This window comes from Salvelinus namaycush, chromosome 2 (genome assembly GCF_016432855.1).
Source record: "Salvelinus namaycush isolate Seneca chromosome 2, SaNama_1.0, whole genome shotgun sequence".
Taxonomy (NCBI): Eukaryota; Metazoa; Chordata; class Actinopteri; order Salmoniformes; family Salmonidae; genus Salvelinus; species Salvelinus namaycush.
Window position 1 is genome coordinate 45,317,117 of NC_052308.1, and position 24,949 is coordinate 45,342,065.

The window sequence follows — 24,949 nt, forward strand, 5'->3', positions numbered from 1 at the left end:
GGGATGGTTTTTATTCTTGTTTAAAGTGCAAGACAAGTAGGCTATTGGGCATAACAATGTTAAAGTGCAATTCTGCCACTTTTTAACCTCATCTCCAGCACCCTACCAGTGTCTGCATATGTGAAAACGGTGCGTTTCTATGATCTATGGTTAAGATAAAAGTCCTAAAACATGCTTCTCTGTAGCTAGGTTTCCATCCAATTGAAGACAGATTTTAATGCGAATATTCTAAAATCTGCACAAAACTATACGTGCATTTTCCCACCAGAGATGTTTCTATCAAAATGACTTATTGCGGATAAAAGGCTGTGCGTGATGACGTAGGGCACATAAAATAACTTGGGTTAAATTCCCATGTACTGAATTAAAAATGCAAGTTAAATGGATTTCCATCGAATTTTTAACTCTACTGATGGTTTTGTCACAACTGTTGCGTTAGCACAATATAGCCTATATAGCAAATTGTAACATTTGACTGTTTCCACTATCCAGTCTTTACTTTTTTCATGCATCAGGTAATTCATCGGCATGACATGCTTAGATGGAAACCTGGTTTGTGACATCTCAAGGTATAGGATTAGAAGTGATTTTCAAAACCTGAAACGAGTTTCTAGCCAGAAGGCATAGTATGGACGCCGTTTGGGTCTTTGCGTGTCAAAAAAGATACACGTCAAATAAGCTGTGAATTTGACACGTCAAATAACACAATTCTATTATAGAATGTTGTGTGTGCTGAATTTGCACGTGCAAGCCAAGCGCCACCACTACTATCAGTAGCACTGTCAAAGCTGTACAAAAAAGTGCAAACAAGCACACACCCGCCCCGAACGATGGGTTTACAATACAGCGTTGGTAATAAAGCATTATTTGTTCGACCGCAACTTCAGGGGTAGCTAGCTTTAGCTTGGTACCTAGCTAGCATCAATACAACCATCCTGAAAACAATGACCAGTAGAAACTGCAGTCATTTTTATTATTCTTAGCGATGATTTTGGAATCCTTGTAAGTATTAGCTAGGTAGCCACTTGTTGTTCGCCTATTGAAATTGAACTTCAGTTCATTAAATAAATAGCTAGCCAGCTACTTAACCCTGTTGCCCAAAGCTAACGTTTATAAGCAGCCAGCTATCTTCATCTGGCTAGTGATGCTCGACCGGACCGGGTTATGTGTTGTGAAAATAGCCACAATAAGGATTAGGCACAATAGTGAAATTTGCGGTTTGCCTTCAAAATATAAGTTCATATTTGAAAGTGATGCAGAAGATTACAATTAATGGAATATGTGGCCTAGATCAGGTTAAACAAGGCTAGAGTGTGGAGCAATTAAATTGTGTATAGGTCTACTCATACTTTTGGGGTGGCAGGTAGCCTAGTGGTTAGAGCTTTGGACTAGTAATCAAAAGGTTGCAAGATCGAATCCTCGAGCTGACAAGGTAAAAAATCTGCCTTCTGAACAAGGCAGTTAACCCACTGTTCCTAGGCTGTCATTGAAAATAAGAATTCAGTTCTTAACTGACTAGTTCAATAAAGGTTAAAAAAAATTAACTCATTGACACCCACAGAACAACTGTGAAGAATTTATGCAAATATTAGCATCTTAGTTCTTATTGCGGGAAATCACCTCCCCAGTCAGTGCGTATTGACATTCATATTTGTTTTATTTAACTAGGCAAGTCAGTTAATTAAGAACCAATTCTTATTTATAATGACAGCCTAGGAACAGTGGGTTAATTGCCTTGTTCAGGGGCAGAACAGATGTTTACATTGTCAGCTAGGGGATTCAATCTAGCAACCTTTCGGTTACTGGCCCAACGCTCTAACCACTAGGATGCCTGCCGCCCCATGTCATTGATCCACAATCCATAGGTAAAGGAAATAAGTATGCCCCCAATGTAATTCTATAGTCTTAACACATTCAGTGTGATTTCAACCGATTTTTGTCAAATTAACAAATGATTGTCTATTGTTGAATTTATATAAGAACATTCCAACCTCGTTTAGCATGATCTATTCCATTATGTCATGATTCCACTATTTGTTTTCATTTGCATTACTTTCATTGGTAGACTTTTATTTTGAAGGCGAATCACAAATTCCACTTTGTGGCTAATCCTTATTGTGGCTAGCTTCACATAGGTGGGTCCGACCAACATTAATCAAATAAGAACTGTCTTCGAAATTAGGGGTATTTTAAATGATGCCACCTAGCTAGAAAGTTAGCTAACTATAGCTACTAAAATAGGTTGTCGTTTTGCTGTTTTTGGGGAATAACATTGTTTGCATCCATCAGCTAGCTAGCTTGTTTTATGACCAGCCCTGTCCATAGCTTGGGGAAGTGTGTCTACGCATACGTATCGGTGAATCGTTGTGACATGAAATACGAGTGATAGTGTAATCAACGTATTAAAAATGTATGAACGTGTTAAATTATAAAGACCCAAACTGTGGGTATTTTCTTGCTCCACACGTTACCGCGAATCTCATATTGTTTGAAAATAACTTTTGATGATGTCATCGGGATGAACTTTTTTAACTTATTTTTTTTCCTACAAAACAGAAATGCGCCGTTTTCACATATGTAGACACTGGTATTGTCCTGGAGATACTCAATATGAGTTTGAAAAGTGGCGGAATTACCCTTTAACACAAAAACAGTGGTAGTCAATGATTGGAAAGTACATTAGCCTTTTCTGCCCATTCGTTTGGTGTCTATTCCTTGGGTGTATAGCTCATAGAAGGGAGAGTGGGGTATGTTGAGCCATTTTTACATTCAGCATTACTACGTCAAGGGAAATATAGTATTCTTTCAAACAAATATATCAAGATGTGTATCCCTGGAAATAATCAGAATTCCTGTAAACATAGCTCGTCCAAAAATTAGGTAAATTGAGCATCGGGACAGGGTAAGATGAGCCGCCTTATTTGTCCGCTAAATTCTTGATATGTTTAGCATGCTCAGAATCCATGTTATTAGACAAGATCTTGTATGCCTCTGCGACTATCGTAGCCTCTCTTTCGCACAGGTACATGGTCATTTTATTTTTGTCAATGCCAATGTACCTCTACAGTGTCATTCGGTCAATTGTTTTAATCCCTTGCTGCTGATCGTATGGACTTTTTCTCTTCTTTCACTTCCTTGGTTGCTCTTTTAAGAACCTCAAGAGGGGCCAGACTTCATCATGTCCCGTGTATACAAACGTAAAACAAGCAGGTGTCTGCTCTGTTAACAATAAATTCATATGCATGACAAACTGCAGAAACACTATGCATTTTATGCATAAAACGGACAAATGTAATCATTATTTGTATGGGGTATGTTGAGCCATTGGCTAATTTGTTCCCACAATAATCTAAAATGTATTTTTATAGGAAGTTGTATACATTCACAACACTTACTTTGAAATTAGCCACTTTTTTTTTTAGAAATACATTTCTTGATTTCAGACACTGGACGTAGATCTCCTCATTTTCGCGTTCCGATTGGCTGAATGGCTACTGGCTAGGCAAGTGGTACGCTGAAAAAGGGGTCTGGAGTGTTCATAGTGATCGCATTAAAACAAAAAAATATACGAATTAATTAACAACAACAAGAAAAATGACAGCACACATCTTAAGATAATTAACATGTTCATAGTTAAGATGATTTTTGTATTTGAAATCTTTAGCAGGCTATCACTTTGTAATTCGTGTATGATATATCCATTTACTAAATCATACTAATTGATTCATTTTAAAATATGTAATCCTTTATCTTACAGAACAAATTATAGTCTGTCTGTGTGAATATCCACCTTGTGTTAGACAGAGATAAGAACAACATCCCCCCTCCAGAAAGTGAGATGGGTAGATAGGGACAACTGAAATGGGCCGGAGGGGCCAGATAACGACATGGTATACCGCCTTATTAGACTAGGCCTCTGGGTACATAACAAATGAGCTCATTACAACTTCTGCAAGAGAGGAAACAAGCTGCTACCAAGGTAAAAATTTTAAAACACAATTTAACATTGATTTGAAAGTGGGAATGGAAACTTGTTTTCACTTTCTGATGGAGAGAGAGGGAGAGAGTTTGTTTTTATTCAAACAATCTTCATTAAGGATAAAATACATTTATCTTGTTAGCGTCAACTGATTATTGTTGTGTATCTAAATAGGCCTATTAAATAGAATGCATCAGGGCGACATGAAATATGCAGCTTACTAAATGACATGGTTTAGCCAGAGGGTGTTGGACATGTGGCACAGACTCCTGCTACTCATACTATTTATGTGCTATCAGAAATTACTCAACTTGAACTGATATGCTCATTATCTGTAATACATAAAATACTTAAGGATCAGATTCCATCAAGTAGCCATGACAGATTTATACTGTCACTTTAATTATATGGACATGCTCACAGACAAATGTTTTGAAGATGTGAGAAATCAAATACATTATGAATTGCATCTGCCTTTTACTCCAAAGCATTTTGTCACTGTTGATGTATACAACATTAAATATTGAACTGGCACTATATTTTGTACTACAAGCAGTGTTTGGAGTATCATCATATCCATGGAGGACATGGGAGAGGGGGAAGAGCCTGCAGCCAGTCTGCACTTTGTGGGCATGAAGGAGGACCTGATAAAAGCCAAGCGGTCGTTCAGGAACCTGGAGGGCAGGGACATACTGGTGCTCTATCACCAGGAGATTTTCTATGCTCTGGACTTCCACTGTTACCGTGAGTAGAATAAATGGTCCTTCCTGTGCTTTGAAGATAGCCTAAGTCCCAGATCTGTTTGTGCTGTCTTGACAATTGCCATTACCAACTCCTAGCACCCTGTATATGTGGTGCTAACATGCTTCTTTTGTCCTGATATTGTCAACATTATGATTTTGACCACTTTTTTTGACAGGGGTAGACGATTAAAATACATTGTGATCTAATTGTGATCAGATCTTCCTGCCTACCTACAGAGGTACACTCTTTAAAAAAAGGTTATATCTAGAACCAAAAAGGGGTTCTTCGGCTGTCCCCATAGGAGAACCCTTTTAAGAACCCATTTTGCTTTCAGGTAGAACCCTTTAGGTTCCAGATAGAACATAGAACCCTTTCCATGTAGAACCCTTTCCATAGAGGTGTAAGCAGCGCTTTTGTTTGTTGTGCCAATGATAGGAGTTGGGCAAGACTTCACAAACAGATCTTTGACTCAAGCTAATTTGAAGATGCATTCTGCAACATTCTCAGTATTCAGACCTCTTGACTTTTTCGTAATTTTGTTACGTTACAGCCTTATTCTAAAAATGGATGAAAACCTTTTTTCCTCAGCAATCTACACACAATACCCCATAATAACAAAGCGAAAACAGTTTTTTTTACATTTTTGCAAATGTATTAAAAACAAAAACAGAAATACCTTATTTACATAAGTATTCAGACCCTTTGCTATGAGGCTCGAAATTGAGCTCAGGTGCATCCTGTTTCCATTGGTACACAACTGTCTATAAAAGGTCCCACAGTTGACAGTGCATGTCACAGCAAAAACCAAGCCATGAGGTTGAAGGAATCGTCCGTAAACCTCCTAGACAGGATTGTGTCGAGGCACAGATCTGGGGAAGGGTACCAAAAAAATGTATGCAGCATTGAAGGTCCCGAAAAACACAGTGGCCTCCATCATTCTTAAATGAAAGAAGTTTGGAACCACCAACCAGGGAGGTGACCAAGAACCCGATGGTCACTCTGACAGAGCTCCAGAGTTCCTCTGTGTAGATGGGATAACCTTCCAGAAGGACAACCATCTCTGCAGCACTCCATTAATCAGGCCTTTATGGTAGAGTGGCCAGACGGAAGCCACTCCTCAGTAAAAGGCACATGACAGCCTGCTTGGAGTTTGCCAAAGGCACCTAAAGACTCTCATACCATGAGAAACAAGGTTCTCTGGTCTAATGAAACCAAGATTCAACTCTTTGGCCTGAATGCCAAGCGTCACATCTGGAGGAAACCAACCACCATCCCTACGGTGAAGCATGGTGGTGGCAGCATCATGCTGTGGGGATGTTTTTCAGCGGCAGGGACTGGGAGACTAGCCAGCATCGAGGCAAAGATGAACAGATCAAAGTACAGAGAGAGCTTTGATGAAAACCTGCTCAGGACCTCAGACTGGGGTGAAGGTTCACATTCCAACAGGACAATGACCCTAAGCACACAGCCAAGACAACGCAGGAGTGGCTTCGAGACAAGTCTCTGAATGTCCTTGAGTGGCCCAGCCAGAGCCCGGACTTGAACCCGATTGAACATCTCTGGAGAGACTTGAAAATAGCTGTGCAGCAACGCTCCCCATCCAACCTGACAGAGCTTGAGAGGATCTGCAGAGAAGAATGGGAGAAACTCTCCAAATACAGGTATGCCAAGCTTGTAGCGTCATACCCAAGAAGACTCAAGGCCGTAATCACTCCCAAAGGTGCTCCAACAAAGTACTCAGCAAAGGGTCTAAGTACTTTTGTAAATGTGATATTTCAGGGTTTTAAAAATGATAAATTAGCAGCATTTTTAAAAACCAGTTTTTGCTTTGTCATTATGGGGTATTGTGTGTAGATTGATGAGGGGGGAAAAACTATTCAATCAATTTTAGAATAAGGCTGTAAGTCAAGGGGTTTGCACAGGGGAGCATCTCTCTACCGTTGTGGTAGATTTACTTTGTTTTCTATGGGATATTTTCCCACATAACATCTGTATGGTGTGTCCAGTCAGCAAATTGTTACAGTGCCATGAACTGTTTTCTTATTCTGCAATACTCTGATCCTTTCCTCTTTGGACAGATGCTGGGGGACCATTGCAAAATGGAGACATAGAGGTGAGTGACTTAGTATTGTAAGCTTGATCCAAATAAATCTATTTCTTTGCCGATGAATAAATATCTCAGGTGCCGAATACAGCCGTGGTGCCTTTGATCAAGGCACTTAACCCCCAAACTGCTCCAGGGTCGCTGCTCTGCAGCTGGCCCTGTGCCTCTCCCGGCCTGATTGTGTGTTTGTGTGTTCATGTGTCTGGGTGCGCAGGGCTGTAACCAGGGTTTGAGTTTTAGTGAGGTCCCCCACCCCCTCATTTACTGCATTTCTATACAATTAAAACACTTTAAAATGCTATTGGGAGAACAGCAAAAACAAGCAAAAATTACCCCAGCCTCGATTACGCTCATGCCTCGAGCACACCGACACCGTCATTGCATTTTGGTACACCAGAAGTACATAAATTTCCAATGGAACGCTGTGTTTGCCTTGCAGCATTGCATTGCAGAGGCAGTTGCAGTGGGTTCTGTGTGGTGCATTGGTTGTATTTATCGAATTTACGCCTTGATCACACCTACAGGGTTTGCGCAAAATGGTACGGAGCATCATCTGGATATGTGTGCAACAAAAGTTCAACACTCACCTTCTGCTACCATTTCTGTCAAAACGTCTACGCATACAGTTTGACGCATATGTTTGACAAGTCAAATGTGTGCACCACACAGAACGCACTGCAACTGCCTCTGCAACGCAATGCTACAAAGCAAACGCAGTGATCCATTGGAAATGAATGTACTTCTGTTGTACCGAAATGCAATAACACTGTCGAGGCATTATGGATGGTGTGACGCAATGCTGAGCCTCCAGAGGCACACAGAGGCCAAACTGAGCTCTGTGCCGCATCTCCGTGCGCCTCTCAAATGTTTTAACAATACAGAGGGCTTCGTATAGCTCTGCATTGACATGATTGGTTGACGTTAGGTGAGGGCGGGAGGTCCTGTATAACACGAACTCACTTCCTTGACAATTTCTTTCACAACAGGCAACAGCTCTGAGCTGCTCCGAGAAGCGCAGGAAGTATGAATTCCCTGACTTCTGCAGAGGCCAGATCACCATAAATGCTGCACGGCCAATGCAGACTTCGGATTGACCATGTAGCGCCTTCCACTACAATATAAATCTCTGCCCGCTGCTTGCCACCTGACTATTTATACGCAACTATTCACCAGTTGTGCACTAATTTTCAGAGAATCGGTAAAAAAATTGCCTTTTATCCGGCATCTCGCAAACACATCTCGCTTACTTGAGCCGACCCTTACCTGGGGTTGTTCGTTTCACGGAGTTAACCGTTTGAGAGAGTGGTGAATGTAGGCTTCTGCTAAAAACGTAAATCCGGGGGACGCAGGCTAATGTAACGAACAATCCACTGTCATGATTCTTCTTGTCTACTTGTTCGCAAAGAGGCAGGCGCGATTAGAACTCAGTCAGATCAAAAATATAAGCGTTCTGAGCTGGGACCAACACAAGCGTTCACCGCTGGGACCAACATATAGATGTTGACCCGTAATTGATTTTCTTTATTGTGTACAAAATATATATTTTTATTCTTGTACTTTTTTTCAAATGAGAAAAAAAATACCTTAGTGTCCTCATAGGTAGTTACGGCCCTGTGTCTGTGCCAGGTTGGTAACTCTGTCAGCAAATAAGTAATTGGTTTCTATAATAAAGCAATATTTTTAAGTCAACATCCATTTCACATCTTTCACATTTACAATTTGCTCCACTATTCATGTACCCTGGTTGGAAACGAGGTACTAGCGACATACCTTTTCCTCTGTACGTGCATGCCCAATCTAAATCAAATCTATTTGATAAATACCTTATCTTGATTTCATTCTTCTTGCAGGAATTTGACGGCAAGCTGTGCATAGTGTGTCCAAAGCACAAGTACAAGATCTCTCTCGCCGAGGGGGAGGGCATCTACAGGGCCACCAACCCTTATGCCCCAGTGCCCACAACAAGGTGGTACTCCAAGGGCATTAAGCAAAGAGTCCACACGGTGACCGAGACTGACGGGGTCGTTTATGTCACACTGTCTCACATGTCCCGTTTTATCGAGTCTGACTACTTCCAGGGAGAGAAGGGCAAAGTAGAGAGGGAGAGAATGGAGGCCAAAGATTCTTCTAAGAAATCTAACACAACCTCCTGATGGACTGTATGTCAATAGTCTAAAATGGCTTCCTCTCCTTGCCTCCTCATCTGCACTGATCTGAAGGGAAGGTAAAGGAGGGAAGGAGGCGAGGAGAGGAAGCCAGGTCCAACTATTAACATACATTTGGGGTTTTCCTAAAGTTTACTTGTCTTCAAATGGGGATGTAGTAATTATAGCAACCTTGACATTTGATTTGTGTCCAGAGACTTGAGCAGCCAATCAGATCTCTGACATAAATATGCTAAAGGCAGGATGTGAGTGAACTGAGTTTAAAAACGACCAATCACATGTTTCCTTACTGTATGGGGTAGGGGTAACGTTATCGTTTTTTTTTTGGTGAACATTTCATACATTCCACAAGAATCTGTTGTTTTTATGTGTTTTAGGCTATCACGTTACGTTATCTTATACAGATTATCTCACTCACTGCTCAGTCGACTTGTAAATTGTAGCTCCTTCTCACGTGGGATGAGTTAAGTGTACCTGGAGAGCACAACACTCCTGTGGTTCAGTAATAAAGCTAATAAAACGAGTGCTGATGGCTTGTTTTCTTTTGGTTTGGATGTGTAGCAGCCTATTATATAATGGCATTATGTCCCAGTGGGGATGAGCAGGATTAAGAAGTAGGCCTAAGTAAGTTGTGTATTCAGTGCTTCACAGCAGCACTGAACTCCCCTTTCTCTTGTTCATAGGAATACCTATTGATATTGTTAACATTGAACTCAATTAAATCTGTGGAAAGAGAAAATAACCCATAAGCCCATTGATTAGAATAATGCAGAAAAATACAGAGTATACAAAACATTAAGAACACCTGCTCTTTCCAAGACATACTGACCAGGTGAAAGCTATGACCCTTTATTGATGTCACTTGTGAAATTCACTTTAACCTGTCTCCTCCCCTTCATCTACACTGATTTAAGAAGGATTTTCAATCATTGAGACAATTGAGACATGCATTGTGTATGTATGCCATTCAGAGGGTGAATGGGCAAGGCAAAATATTTAAGTGCCTTTGAATGGGGTATGGTAGTAGGTGTCAACCTCACCGGTTTGTGTCAAGAACTGCAACACTGCTGGGTTTTTCACCATCAACAGTTTCCCATGTGTATCAAGAATGGTTCACCACCCAAAGGACATCCATCCAACTTGACATAACTGTGGGAAGCATTGGAGTCAACATGGGCCATCATCCCTGTGGAACACTCGACACCTTGTAGATTCCATGCCCCGATGAATTTGGTCAACTTAGTGCATCTGCATGCATGTATTGCTATTGTAATAGTCTACATGTGCATCTCGAAAGGATAGCCAATAGACCTGTGTCAGTTACCTCTCTCTGAGAACGTTTTCAGCAGGTTGCAGCAGAACCAACCCAGCCGCTGCATCAATGGTCTGCAATAAGCACCAAATTAACATCCCCAGGACATAAATTCATTAATTTAAGAAAAATATATTAATTACAAGAAAAACGTTCTGATGGGATGAAATGTTAACCAAAAACATGGAAAACGTACACTGTTCAAATAGAAAGACTAAAAACACCATCATTGTGTACTGAAACCATGAAAAGTAGTGCACCTAAACTGAGATCTGGTGTTTGGATGGTCTTTGAATGTAACCCAATGTAAGTATTCTGATACACAGAATATGTTTTAAAACAGAATGGAAGTACTCTTAAACACTCAAAGGGGATCTTCAATCTGAATATCGGTGTTTTTAAAAGTATTGTGAAAACAAATGCGGGGTTTCAGTACAAAAATATTTTTGTATACTCTCTCACACAATCCTTTCCAGTGACTCATTTTAGAAATGTATTGAGCTTAAGAGCCAGAGCTGATATATTTCTCCATGATTTACTGAAATATGTTCATATTTTAAAGAGGATACAGGAATTGAATACTTTTCCAATGGCACTAATTATAGACTATTACAGTTTCCAGGCTCATTGTGAGATTATAAATTATGTTACAATCAAAATATTTAACGTTATCTAAGTTATAGTAGAGGACACATGTATAAAGCTGGTGTATGTGTGACAATATGGATTTGAACCTGGGTCTCCTGCTTGTCAAAACACTGCCTTAGTCCATTCAGCCAGTCTTCAGTTTTAACAGCTGTGCTGACCACCCTTGTTACACTGAGCACATTGGGGCCGATTCAGTCTTGAGATAAATAGACCTACATGGATTTGAGTCAATAAAACATGGACATTTGTTTTACTTATTCCATGTTAAATCAACATATCTCCACCTACATTTTTTTCAATACTTTATTTAAACAGATTATAAACAGGAGGATAAAGAGAAGGAATAATAGTGGGACATGCGGAAGCGGGGATTGAACCCACTCAACCATATCTCCACATGACTTGTAAGGAACTTGTAAATCACATTGAGTTAAAGCCTGGGTCCCCATGTCAGAAGACAAATGTTTAGATTAAAGGTAAAATGTGAATTTCAAACGTTGTGCTGCCATACTGTTCAGAATTCCCCCAGTCTGGGGCATGGAGGTGGAGAGAGGGCATTCATGGCAGGAGTGCCCTCTAGATTATTCTTTGGTCTAGTGTAAAAACAGGCAAGTTTGTGTGTGCCTCCCCTCTCTTTGGGTCCTTCAGAAACTCAGACAGGCGAGAGCACACCAAACGCTCAGGTGAAACTTTCCAAAACAATCCAAGAAAGTGTGCGTCAATGAACACTTGAGTACAAAATGTTTTCACATTGAAGAAGGAAACAGAAAAGGAATTCACTCAACATGAACATGTGTTTTGTGTAGCATTTCGGACGCAAATGGTCCAAGTCAAGCTGTCAAGTCAGGTTTAAGTCACTAGTGTAATAGTCCAAGCCAAGCAGCCATTTTGATTAATTGATCAGTTTTCTTTACGCTAAATGTAGTTGTTAATTGACACGTTGTTGTTTGCACCTTTTGTGCATGTTTTTTAATGCAAATTACATCCTTTTTAGTTAATACTGCTGGTTTGTTTGCCTACTAGCTTTATGAGCTTCATCAATTTTTTATGCTTGCCCCACATGCTGCTACAGTGAATAGCCACTGCTAGTCTGCTCTAGCTTTGGCCTTTCATGCCACATTACATCCTTCTTTAAAATGTAATGTTATCGTGTTGCTATATTTGCATAGCTTTATTCATATATTTGGATTTTGCTTATTGATAATGATATTTGTAATAATTGTGTATTCATATATACATTTATTAATATTATAACAGTTAATACGTAGTTATGCATTGTGATACTATTTCTCTGTCTCCATGCAGAAAACCATAAATACGGGTCAATTCTAACCAAAGCCATTCAAGACAAGGATCAGACTAATGCTGACTGAAATGTCAATTTTCTCATCTAGCTCAACTGTACTGTGATTCAATCCATTGCAACATGTACCATCTGAATATAAAGACTCAGGTCAGAGATGTAGTTTGTACATGTGGAAAGACTGCCTGTCTTCTCTAACCAGAATCCCACGGTAGATGGTCATCATCTTTCACCAGCCCTATACCCCTAATTCTTTGTATATTGTAGTACACTTAAGCCTGTTTCTACTGGCACTGAAGTCACCCCAGGTTGGGCTGGAATTGGTGGGCTAGCTCAAATAGCGTTTTATTTATTTTTTAGCTCAAATTGCGTTTCCACTCCCTCCAGAAATGAGAAATTATTTAATGTTGCTAGGTAGCCAATATATGACTGCAGTTGGCTTTGCTGATGTTGCTAGCTAACAAGATGTTGAGGATTTAATTCTCCCTCATCATGGTGCATTTAACTTTACTCTATACAGTGCCAGTCAGACTCAGAGCCATGTATTTAGCTTGCTGACGTTAGCTAGATAGCTGGTTAGCGTCGTCGCTAGCATTACAGGCTAGCTTAATTCCTACCTTGCTTACCTTGACATTGGCTATTAGCTAGCTAGCTAACCAAGCAAAGCAGACGACAGGCTTGATAAAATGTAGCTAGCTAGCTAGCTTTCAATGCGACCTGGCCAGCTAAAATTCCTGCTACGTTAGCTAGCTAGTTTTTTTTTCAACTCTGATTTGCTAGCTAATGTTAGATAGCTAGCATTTGAGGGCTGACTGTTCTCATAAACGTTTATTGTGTAGTGCAAAAATGAATGAAGGACCCATCTATGGTGGTAATTTGTGTCATGTTTGATTACTGCAGTCCTGCTTGTCCATGAACTAGCTAACAGCAACAAGCCCAGAATGAGCTATCTAAATGTTGTCAGCATCCAGCAGTAATGAACTAGGTGGATGTAAAAAATAATAATATATATATATAAAACAACTTTGGTGCTTGTATAGTAATGGCGTCACCAGCCCGAATTCTAATCGAGCTGGCTCCAATTGTGAAACTCGGTTGCGCTGGCCCGAGTTTCCCTCGACCCTGCTCGAATTTTAGAATTCCATTCGAGCCAGCTCGAATTTGGCTCTAATTTTAAGTGGCCATGGAAATTGGGCTTTAGAGGTAGCCCTTATTCAGGACTCCAATTACATTACAGTGGAACCATTCCACGTCGCCTTTTGCCTTGTAAGGGAAATGCCCAGACGCTGAGTAGGTCCTGTACTTTCCCCAATCAAGCAATGAACCTGCAACTTACTGTACAACAACACCCACTCCTGAGAATATGAATACGCTAAATATGTTTCAGATCTTAGTAGAACTGTCTTTATCAATCTACAAATGTGAATGACCTGTTAAGGTTTTGTTGTCATTTGATAAAATGCCAAGAAAATAAAGCATTTAAAGCTTCAATGTATTAAATATTACTCTGGACAAACTTACAAGTATATTTTCACCAAACAATCTTTTCTCGTGTTCTTTGCTTGAGCATAATACTTTGACCTTTTGGAATTACCAATGAGGGGTTTATCAGCACACCATATAAGAGCAGGGAACACACAATAAGAGGGACTCCCATTTACAGTATTTTGAAACACCAGAAGGGATCTAATTCTGCACTATACAGGATTCGAAACACCAAAATAGTGTTTTGAAGCTTTAAAGAAAGGAAACGACACCAAAATAGGAGGGAACTAATTCTGTGCTAGACAGGATTCTAAACACTGTTAAAGTGTTTAGAATCTTTAAAGAGAGGAAACAACACCAAAAGAGAAAGGATTTAATTCTGCACTAAACAGGACTTGAAACACCATAATGTTTTCAACCCTTTCCGGTAGTGTTCCCTGTCTCTGGCAAGGTGTTGCACAACTCTTGATTAAGTGATACAACACACTGTAACATGTTTCAGAACATCTCAGGGTGATGTTTCAATACTCCAACAAAGTTAAGGTTTTGTCTCCTTTAAGTTGGTTGCATTTCAGTTGCCACTAGTTTTAGTGTTTCAAAGCACTTAATTTTAACAGTGTAGCATGTGACAGGTGTAAAGGGACCAACCAGGAAGTTACCAAACTACTGAAGAAGATGAAAATGTGTTTTCAATGATGGGTTTAGGGGATAGCTAGCAACTTATAAGCAATTACCCATTCCTATAAATGAGCAGTGGCGACTCGTCATTCAGGGCTACCCCATCTGTTTTGAGACCCACATTTTTAGCAAAAAAAAATCTGTTTAGCATGTTATTTTGGCATTAATACGTGTTACATATCTGTTTGCAAACAATGTAAGAAAAAACATAATTGAGTTAACAAAGCCGCATACAAACATGGTCTCTTTTTTGCTTTATTGAGTAAGGCAGCTCCAAAATGCAGGTGTTTCAGCCTAGCTCAGTGCTTTCTGTGGTGGTGGGGCAGCCAGCGGAAATACGGAGCGTAGGGGTTGGTAATGTTCTCTTGTTGCGCCATGATTGAATGCTCAGTGTTCTGTCACTCATGGGAACACTGCGTCACCGCAAAATATATGGGTAGAGCTCGAAAAATTCAAGCCCCCTGTGTGCTGCCATAGAGTTACATTAGAAGTGCGCATCCATGAAGGCACAAGGTCATTGGCCACAGATAAAATGATGTCAAATCATGTTATATCTACTGTAGCTTTGATTGGACTGATCATGTCAATCATGTTTCAAAATCTTAGTTAGCAAGCTAGCAGTCATCATCATGAATCAAGTGGACAATCTACTGGCAAATCCTTTTCAATCCTTGTCATATGAAGAGGAATTATATAAAGAGAAATTAAAGATAAAACGTATCGGTGCTCATCGGCCATTGGACATAAACATAAACATTGTACAACAAGTTGGAAATCGCAAATTCAACAATGAGTGGTTTGGAAGGAATCAGTGGCTAACTGCAAGTTTTGCAAAGCAATCACTAGCCTGCTATTCAGTGGAGTGGGTGTGTAGTTCAAGTCTTAAATTAGCCCACGAAGGACCGCCATGCCACCTTCCTGTTCAAGTGAGCACATTACAACAAGGTGAGTCCAAACATGTATTTTATGCTGCTGCATTACTGATGTAATATGCCAGGGAGATATGTATACTGTAGCTAAGAAAGTACTACTAAATGTATCTTGTGTAGTAAGCTATTAGTAGCCCATGTGACTCACCCTAATAATTTGGTCCCTTTCCCCCTCATAATTTAGCCTATTGTTCTGACTTGGTGGTGCACATGTAGCCTATAGCATGTTTTAGAGAAAAGTAATCATCAAATATTGTAAGAGATTTCATTGTCTGCTTATATGCGCCATTTATTCATCCTACGGTTCTGAATTGGTGTACAGGGAGAATACTGTAAGAAAGGCCCATGTTCTGTATTCTGTTGCTGTACATTTCAAAAGTGCTTATTGACTACGTCCGTCCTAGCTCGCTCATTACTGTCTGATTGAAATTACAGATTGCCTCCTATCCGTTTGTCATCCCCTTATGACATAGTTTGTACATTTCAATTGTCAGTAGAAACCACATTTGTTTAAGCAAGTCAGCCATATCAGCTATGTTTTTTTAAAAAGGCAGTAAATGAGTCTGAATGAACTGTTTCAATGCCAGAAAAGTCTTCACTGATAGCCAGGTGTAGCAGTGGTAAGGATTCACTCCATGGTGCTGTAAAGAAAGCTTTGCTGTTGGGACAGGTTTATGTAGACCCTAACAGTTTGTGGGCACCGATTGTCACCATTATAGTGCAATTAATGTGATGTGTAGTGGCTTTGCTGGCATGCTTCTAAAAAAAGAATTGTTGAGATTGCCGCACCAAGATTTACATGATAAAATCGCCATTGTAAATGTGTACTATTTTAATAGTATGTTAAAAATAATACATATTGGCTGTTAAGCCAATTATAGGCTACTTTATGAATGTTGCCTCCCGTTTTAGTTAATTGTCTTGGTAATGACGTTTGTTTTTGATGATAATTATTAGGTAGAGTGGAGGTCGCTAGCTACAGTATAGCCTAGCTTTTAGCTAGCGGCTCTGTAAGCTAGTTTAACTTGCTAGAAAGTTATAGAAACAAGTTGAGGAAAAAGTAGCCTAACTAAACGAAACATGTTTTATTATCAACTGAAACAATATGTTTCTCCTGTCTTGAATGAAAAGGTCATATTTTACAATCTCCCAAAATAAATGCAATCCCTGATGAGAGACTAGGCCACTGTAACGGTCTTGAGACGATAGACGCTGGGAGACGGGAAGAAAGTACAGGGTCAGGATTTAATAATAAATAGACATGAAACAAAGTAAAAACAGCATCTGGACAAAAGAAACAAAACAACATCAATGCAGACACGGGGAGTCCGGTGAAGCGCTAGCACGTGTAACGATGGTGACAGGTGTGCGTAAGGATGAGCAGCCTGGCGGCCTTGAGCTCCAGAGAGGGGGAACAGAAGCGGATGTGATTGATCGAACATTTAGCCAGATATTTCACCGGATGTATAAATGTGAAGTATCCGGTTGGCGTTTCCACTCACTACCAAATACGGTGATTGATGAGAGGAATCCCAGTGGCTGGCGGTGGGAGAAGATGGAGCGAGATGGATTTTGGCCGACATTCTGCACATTTTCTCATCGATGAAACATTTGATCTCCATACAGTTTTCTGTTTCCAAAACTAGAATCTATAACAAACAGAGTGGACTGCGTTATGTAGACTTTACCCTTTGCCAAAGTTTCCTTGCTTTTTCTGCCCACTATGATTAATTTGCTCCAATTGGAAATGACATGCAATGGTCTATCTTGGGTTAGTTATAAAAATATTTCACTCTCCTCCATCTTGTCTTGCGTTGTGAAACGCTCCCTATGCTCTCCATCCAGTTGCAGAACGAGATTGCATGAAGATGACCTACGGCGTAATGAAATACGGCTTAATTAAATAAGTTGAGATGTAAACGGGACATTACTCAAAGAAAACTTGAGCAGATTTTTGTTTAGACCTAGGCTCATGCAATGATGTGTGAATTAATGTTTAGTAACGGGATTGGCCTACCAAGAGTCTGAGAACAGTATTGCAATAATAACATTCAGCCTATTTATTTCCAATAATTTCACAATTCAAATTTTCAGGGGAAAGGGGAATGAGAAGAATAGTAAAAGCATGGCAGAATGTCTTATTAGCAGGCCTTCCTGCAACCGCAGGCCCAACCATTGCATGAGCGGCCTGCCAGGGGCATGGTACTGTTCAATGGATGTGGTGCTGAATTGGCGAGCTTTAAATGTAGTTCGCCCTAATCTTGGCAGTGTCCAGGTGCTGAATGTTTCTGCACCAGATTTCCGCAGGCAAGTAAATGCTGTCACAGGCTTCTTATTTAAGTTTGCCAAAATACGCTCTTTATTTAAGCATGTAGTAGGCTATCTAATTTCAAACCCAAATAAATGTAATTTAGGTTGCCAGGCCTCGATATATAGGATACAGTTGAAGTCGGAAGTTTACATACACCTTAGCCAAATACATTTAAACTCAGTTTTTCACAATTCCTGACATTTAATCCTAGTAAAACTTTCCTGTCTTAGGTCAGTTACGATCACCACTTTATTTTAAGAATGTGAAATGTTAGAATAATAGCAGAGAGAATGATTTATTTCAGCTTTTATTTCTTTCATCACATTCCCAGTTGGTCAGAAGTTTACATACACTTTACATACACTACATACAATTAATATTTGGTAGCATTGCCTTTAAATTGTTTAACTTGAGTCAAACGTTTTGGGTTGCCTTCCACAAGCTTCCCACAATAAGTTGGGTGAATTTTGGCCCATTCCTCCTGACAGAGATTGTAGGCCTCCTTGCTTGCACACGCTTTTTCAGTTCTGCCCACAAATTTTCTATAGGATTGAGGTCAGGGCTTTGTGATGGCCACTCCAATACCTTGAGTTTGTGGTCCTTAAGCCATTTTGCCACAACTTTGGAAGTATGCTTGGGGTGATTGTTCATTTGGTAGACCCATTTGCGACCATGCTTTAACTTCCTGACTGATGTCTTGAGATGTTGCTTCAATATATCCACATAATGTTCCTCCCTCATGATGCCATCTATTTTGTGAAGTGCACCAGTCCCTCCTGCAGCAAAGCACCCCCACAACATGATGCTGCCACTCCCGTGCTTCACGGTTGGGATGGTGTTCTTCGGCTTGCAAGCCTCCCCCTTTTCCCCCCAGACATAACGATGGTCATTATAGCCAAACAGTTCTATTTTTGTTTCATCAGACCAGATGACATTTCTCCAAAAAGTACGATCTTCGTCCCCATGTGCAGTTGCAAACCGTAGTCTGGCTTTTGTATGGCGGTTTTGCAGCAGTGGCTTCTTCCTTGCTGAGCGGCCTTTCAGGTTATGTCGATATAGGACTCGTTTTACTGTGGATATAGATAGTTTTGTACCTGTTTCCTCCAGCATCTTCACAAGGTCCTTTGCTGTTGTTCTGGGATTGATTTACACTTTTCGCACCAAAGTATGTTCATCTCGAGGAGACAGAACGCGTCTCCTTCCTGAGCGGTATGCCGGCTGCGTGGTCCCATGGTGTTTATACTTGTGTACTATTGTTTGTACAGATGAACGTGGTACCTTCAGGCATTTGGAAATTGCTCCCAAGGATAAACCAGACTTGCGGAGGTCTCCATTTTTTTTTCTGAGGTCTTGGCTGATTTCTTTAGATTTTCCCATGATGTCAAGCAAAGAGGCACTGAGTTTGAAGGTAGGCCTTGAAATACATCCACAGGTACACCTCCAATTGACTCAAATGATGTTAATTAGCCTATCATAATTTTCTGGAATTTTCCAAGCTGTTTAAAGGCACAGTCAACTTAGTGTATGTAAACATCTGACCCACTGGAATTGTGATACAGCAAGAAATGTGTGGAGTGGTTGAAAAACAAGTTTTCCGACTTCAACTGTATATGGGATATATGTATCCTATATATATAGGATATATACTGAAAATAAATATAAACGCAACATGTGTTGGTCCCATGTTTCATGAGCTGAAATAAAAGATCCCAGAATTTTTCCATACGCACAAAAAGCTTATTTCGCTCAGATTTTGTGCAAATTTGTTTACATCCCTGTTAGTAATCATTTCTCCTTTGCCAAGATAATCCATCCACCTGAAAGGTGTGGCATATCCAGAAGCTGATTAAACAGCATGTTCATTACACAGGTGCACCTTGTGCTGGGGACAATAAAAGGCCACTGTAAAATGTGCAGTGTTGTCACACAACACAATGCTACACAAGTTTTGAGGGAGCGTGCAATTGGCATGCTGACTGCAGGAATGTCCACCAGAGCTGTTACCAGATAACTGAATGTTATTTTCTCTACCATAAGCCGCCTCCAACGCTATTTTAGAGAATTTGGCAGACCGTCCACCCGGCCTCACAACCGCAGACCATGTGTAACCACGCCAGCCCAGGACTTCCACATCCGGCTTCTTCCCCTGCGGAATCGTCTATGACCAGCCACCCGGACAGCTGATGAAACGGAATAATATTTCTGTCTGTAATAAAGCCCTTTTGTGGAGAAAATCTCACTCTGATTGGCTGGGCCTCGCTCCCCAGTGGTTGGGCCTGGCTCCCAAGTGAGTGGGCCTATGCCATTCCAGGCCCACCCATGACTGCGCCCCTGCCCAGTCATGTGAAATCCATAGATTAGGGCCTAATGAATGTATTTCAATTGACTGATTTCCTTATATGAACTGTAACTCAGTAAAATCGTTGAAATTGTTGCATGTTGCGTTTCTATTGTTGTTCAGTATAGAATAGTGCAATGCGATTTCAAATTCAACATGCAAACTAAAGAGGTCAGTAAAATAATCTTAGTGTCCCCTTTGTCCCTTTGAATAGCAACATATTATGAGCTAGTTTCTCACCACAAAGGAGCATAATTATCAGTCGGGTTGAGAGTGATAGACTTAGCTGTGCTCAATCGCCCGTGGAATAGCAGAAGTCAGTGGGCCAGGAATTTGTGTGGGGGGCATATGAATATGCTCTTGTTAATGATCCTGTTCTCTTCTGCTGACCTGCAGTAACCATCGATGCAGGCTGATAGAGCCTCTATCCCCTTATGTGACGCATTGTATTGCATCAAGACAACACAAAGCCCAAGGTAACACAAATAAGAAAGCTGAACACGAAATAACTAAGAAATGGAATATTAAAATATGCTAATGCTATTAACAAACATTGGAGTGCACAATCAAACAATGCTGAATTAGCTAAATATATATATTTTTAGGGGTCATGCCATGAAAAGGTAGTCTAATAGGTTCTTATGTTTTGATCCCACTGATAGCATTATTGCGCAAAATAGTATGCAGCATCATCTGAATATGTGTGTAACAGAAGTTCACCATTCCCCTTCTGCTACCATTTCTGTCGAGGAGGCTACACATACAGTTTGACGCATATGTTTGATAAATACAAGGTAGGCACCACATAGAACGCACTGCAACTGAATCTGCAACAGAATGCTACAAGACAAACATAGGGTTCCATTGGAAATTAATGTACTTCTGGTGTACCAAAATGCAACAGCACTGTCAGTGTGACCGAGTCATTACATGCTGACCACACCGCTCGCTCGGGTTACAAAATAAATGTACACATACATGTTATTCAATTATTGCATCCAAACTGCTTGCGCGTGTCAATGAGCTTCTGCAAAGCCAGACACTAAAATAGAACTTGGTTCTATTTGTGATGCTTGAAGCGCTGCAAGACCCGCCTCACCCATCTCCTCATTGATTTTTAGGAGCATATACCCACGTGGGTGATTTAAGCAATAAGGCCCGAGGTGGTGTGGTATATGGCCAATATACCACGGCTAAGGGGTGTTCTTAAGCATGACGCAATGCGGAGTGCCTGGACACAGCCCTTAGCCATGGTATATTGGCCATATATCACAAATCCCATAGGTGCCTTATTGCTATTATAAATGGGTTACCAATGTAATTAGAGCAGTAAAAATAAATGTTTTGTCATACCCGTGGTATACGGTCTGATATACCACAGCTGTCAGCCAATCAGCATTCAGGGCTCGATCCACCCAATTTATAATGAAAGATGAACTGATGTCCACACTTCAGTCCAGTTGGTGGTGGTAATGCACTTTAAAGTTGGTTGCCAACCACCAGATAAAGTCCAAAGAAGATGACTGAAGGAGGAGAGATTACTAGAAATTTACTCGGTTTACCCTTTTATCTGTGGATTAATTGTCGGAGTAGAGGACCTTGTGCATTTCAGGTAAAATAACAACCCAATATTTATATCCCAGGACAAATTAACTAGCAACAGCAAGCTAGCTACCTAAATTGCCATGAATATTTAATGCTTTTCGACCTGTTCCCAAATTAATATAGTTGGTTCAGAGTTTGTTTGTGCGTGTCCTGATCATGTCTGGTGTGGATGGACAAAATCAACATGAGCATGATGGTGCACACGGAGCATGCGCGCACCCGGTCTAGTCAGCATGTTAGGCTACACACAAAAAAATGGTTCTAGTGCCAAATTAGGGTTATTTGGCTTGTAACCATAGCAGATACCTTTTTGGTGCTATATTGAACTCTTTTTTTAAAGGTTCTATAAAGAACCATGCTCATGAGGTTCTAAATGGAACATTTATGGTGCTATAAAGAACCCTTTCCTAAGTTTCTACAAAGAACGGTTCTATATAGCATCAAAAACGGCTCCGCTATTGTTCCAACCTTTTTTGGTTCTATATAGAACCCTTGTTAATGGTTCTATAAAGAACTTTTCTCAATCTCAAAGGTTAAAATACCTTTTGAAGAACCATACATGTTTTTTTCTTCTGGTTAGCTATATTATAGTGTTAAAATTCCATAGGTGTTAATATTGTGTTAATTGACAAGTTGAATCATGTGTGCTGGCTGGCGGTACCTGAGGAGAGAATTGAGAACCACTGATTTAATCAACAGTTCTCAAGTGACACAATGCCTTACATGAGTATTTCATGAGACACCATTACTGGCCATATGATATTTAACATATAATGAAATAACACAACCGATTAGATAAACTACAATGTCACTCTCACTCACGGTTGCACAAAAAGAGCGCAAACCAAGCCCCAAAATATTAGAATGAGCCACCGCACCTACATTTTAATTATCACTAAAAGATGGAACCCTCTTTTCTTAATGTATATTTTTTGTTCAAAGACAAGGACAACGTTGCTAAGCATTTGAGTGCAAAGTTTGCAACTCTTTCTTCTGAAGACATGAATATAAAATATAAAACGTAATTTGCTATGTCAGTCATAGTGAAGGTCTTTGACTCCTCTGCATCAATAGGGTTGGAACCATAGCCGCGGGAAGTAGGGGTGCTGAAGGTGCTGCAGCACCCCGGAAAACATACAAAAATACAAAAAAAAAATATGAAAACATCGCTGCACCCCCACCCCCAAACTACTTCTTGTGGCTATGGTTGGAACCATGGTCTTCTATACACTGAACTAAAGCAAACGCATCACACAATCCAAAACACGTTACACTTCACCCCCCTTTGACCTTTTCTTCTTCGCAGATATACATCCAAGTCAGAACACCACTGTGACTGCGGACTCAGACTGTGTTAGCCCACTGAGCTAAAGGGCAGCCGGTAGCCTAGCGGTTAGAGTGTTGGGCCAGTAACCGAAAGGTCGCTGGTTTGAATACCAGAGCCAGCAAGGTGAAAAGTCTGTCGATGTGCCCTTCAGCAAGGCACTTCACCCCAATTTGCTCCAGGGGATCTGTACTACTATGGGTGACCCTGTAAAACAACACATGCACCTATCTGGTAACAAATAATTTTTTTGTATAGGCATTAGCTCTGAGAGTCAACGCAAGTCTTCAGGTCTCACTCAGGCAAGGTTATTATATGAGCGTTGTTCACCGAACAACCTCTATTACAATTACAGTTAGGCCTCTTGTTTTAAGGTCCCTCACAGTGAACAACCCCCTTAGGTCCTACTTATACTGCACATAACTCATTAGAATCGACTACAGTATCACACCGCATCAACCCTAACACCAATTTTTCCACCCGACTCAAGCTTAATCAGCATAATAGCCCACTTCAACACCACTTCATTATCATGTCATTATCATTGTGTAGGGCAGCATGTCTTGGTGTGCATATGGTGTCTTGGTGTATAGGCCCTATTAGCAATCATGCCATAAACATAAAGTATTGCAAGTCAATTCCATACATTGGGAGAGTAAATTAGCCTTATTCGTTATACATGATCCTGAGAGACACAATGTTGGAGCGGTCAAATAGCCTACAGTGAGAATAGAGCAGTGTTTGTCACTTTCTCGATGTTCCATGTTTTAAAGATTATCCCGCCTAATTACATTTTATTGGAATTTATTTGTGTTCACAGCCACTGAATAATGCTAATCTAAGACCATGTTGGGAAACTCAATCCCTTGCATTAATTATTAATGGGAGCTGGAATAATGAGAATAAATAAGATTAGGTTAACCAACGGGCGAGATTTTTTTTTTTACAGTCTGGAGAAACACAGTGGGTGTGTGGAGAGGTTCGCCTAATGAGGTAAGGACATAACAATAGCAATTTGTGCTGCGCGTCATTTGTGGATGTAGATGTGTGCTGCTGTTGGCGTGCGTGCGCGCGTGTATTGTTTGCTGCTGAGTCAGGCGCGTCCACTCTCCATCAGCACGGTCTGTTGCTCTATCCCAGTCTCTCTCGCTCTCTCCGTACATTACCTCCCCACTTTTCTTCCTCTGCCTAGTAGACTTTGTTTTATACAGCGACGTCAATTTTCATTGGATAAAGCGGTGGCATGAGTGCCAGGAATATTGAGGTGCTGGTTTCTCCGCGTCGTTATTTTTTAAATATTTTTTAGCCATTGACAACTTGTTTATTTTTTAGCGCAGTGGTAGTCCACGGCGCCGGCTGGATCCAACCAGTAGTGTTTACATTCCTTTACATTACCGTAAACTGTAAGAGGTTTTGCTTTATGAATGAACAACGAGAAGGAAATAGACCGGATTGTGAAACTCTCCAACCGCGGTCGCGGGAAGCGAGTCACCGATATGAGGGATTAACGTCCCCATACTCGGGACTCATTGCGGAAAAGCCTCTCACTGCGGACCCATGTGAAAACGCACGGTGGGAGAACGTGTTCAAGGCATTGACCAGCAGAAACCCGTGGTGACCATGTAAGTTGCTGTCTGCACCTCGTGAATTGATACAAAAGACAGGGTAGCCTACTTTCCTCCCGCGTTTCTACTGTGTGCTTGTACCACGCATGTTTTTGCCAATAATGGGTTATGAATAGGATAATTGCAAAAATAATAATTCAATTATCAATTGTTTTTTTTTATCTAAACAAATCCGACAGAGCAACGCCTGTCGGTGTCATTCACTCAATGGCTCAATGACACAACCTGATGCAATGTCTCCGTGATAGACATGTATAATAAGAGGAAAAGGCTTTTCTTAATTCCCTCCTTGCTGCATCTCTCACAGGCGCAGTATTAGAGACACGTTCACCTGACCTCCCCCTAATTCCCTTCTTTGCTGCACCCCACACTGCATTTGAGAGACACATCATATTCACC

The 24,949-nt window shown here is 40.6% G+C and overlaps 1 protein-coding gene across 1 annotated transcript; it reads left to right on the forward strand.

Annotated features, from left to right (window-relative positions):
• Positions 1-4,531: 4,531 nt before the first annotated feature.
• On the forward strand, positions 4,532-9,452 carry LOC120026226 (Rieske domain-containing protein-like). Its single transcript, XM_038971053.1, has 3 exons — positions 4,532-4,723; positions 6,802-6,836; positions 8,678-9,452. The coding sequence occupies exons 1-3, from the start codon at positions 4,558-4,560 to the stop codon at positions 8,978-8,980; spliced, it is 504 nt and encodes a 167-aa protein (XP_038826981.1). The 5' UTR covers positions 4,532-4,557; the 3' UTR covers positions 8,981-9,452.
• The last annotated feature ends 15,497 nt before the right edge of the window (positions 9,453-24,949 follow it).

Excerpts from the sequence above, each read along its gene's own strand:
- LOC120026226 (XM_038971053.1), top strand. The coding sequence starts at position 4,558 with ATGGAGGACATGGGAGAGGGGGAAGAGCCTGCAGCCAGTCTGCACTTT. Across the intron at positions 4,724-6,801 it reads TCTGGACTTCCACTGTTACC|ATGCTGGGGGACCATTGCAA; the intron begins GTGAGTAGAATA and ends CTCTTTGGACAG. Across the intron at positions 6,837-8,677 it reads TGCAAAATGGAGACATAGAG|GAATTTGACGGCAAGCTGTG; the intron begins GTGAGTGACTTA and ends TTCTTCTTGCAG.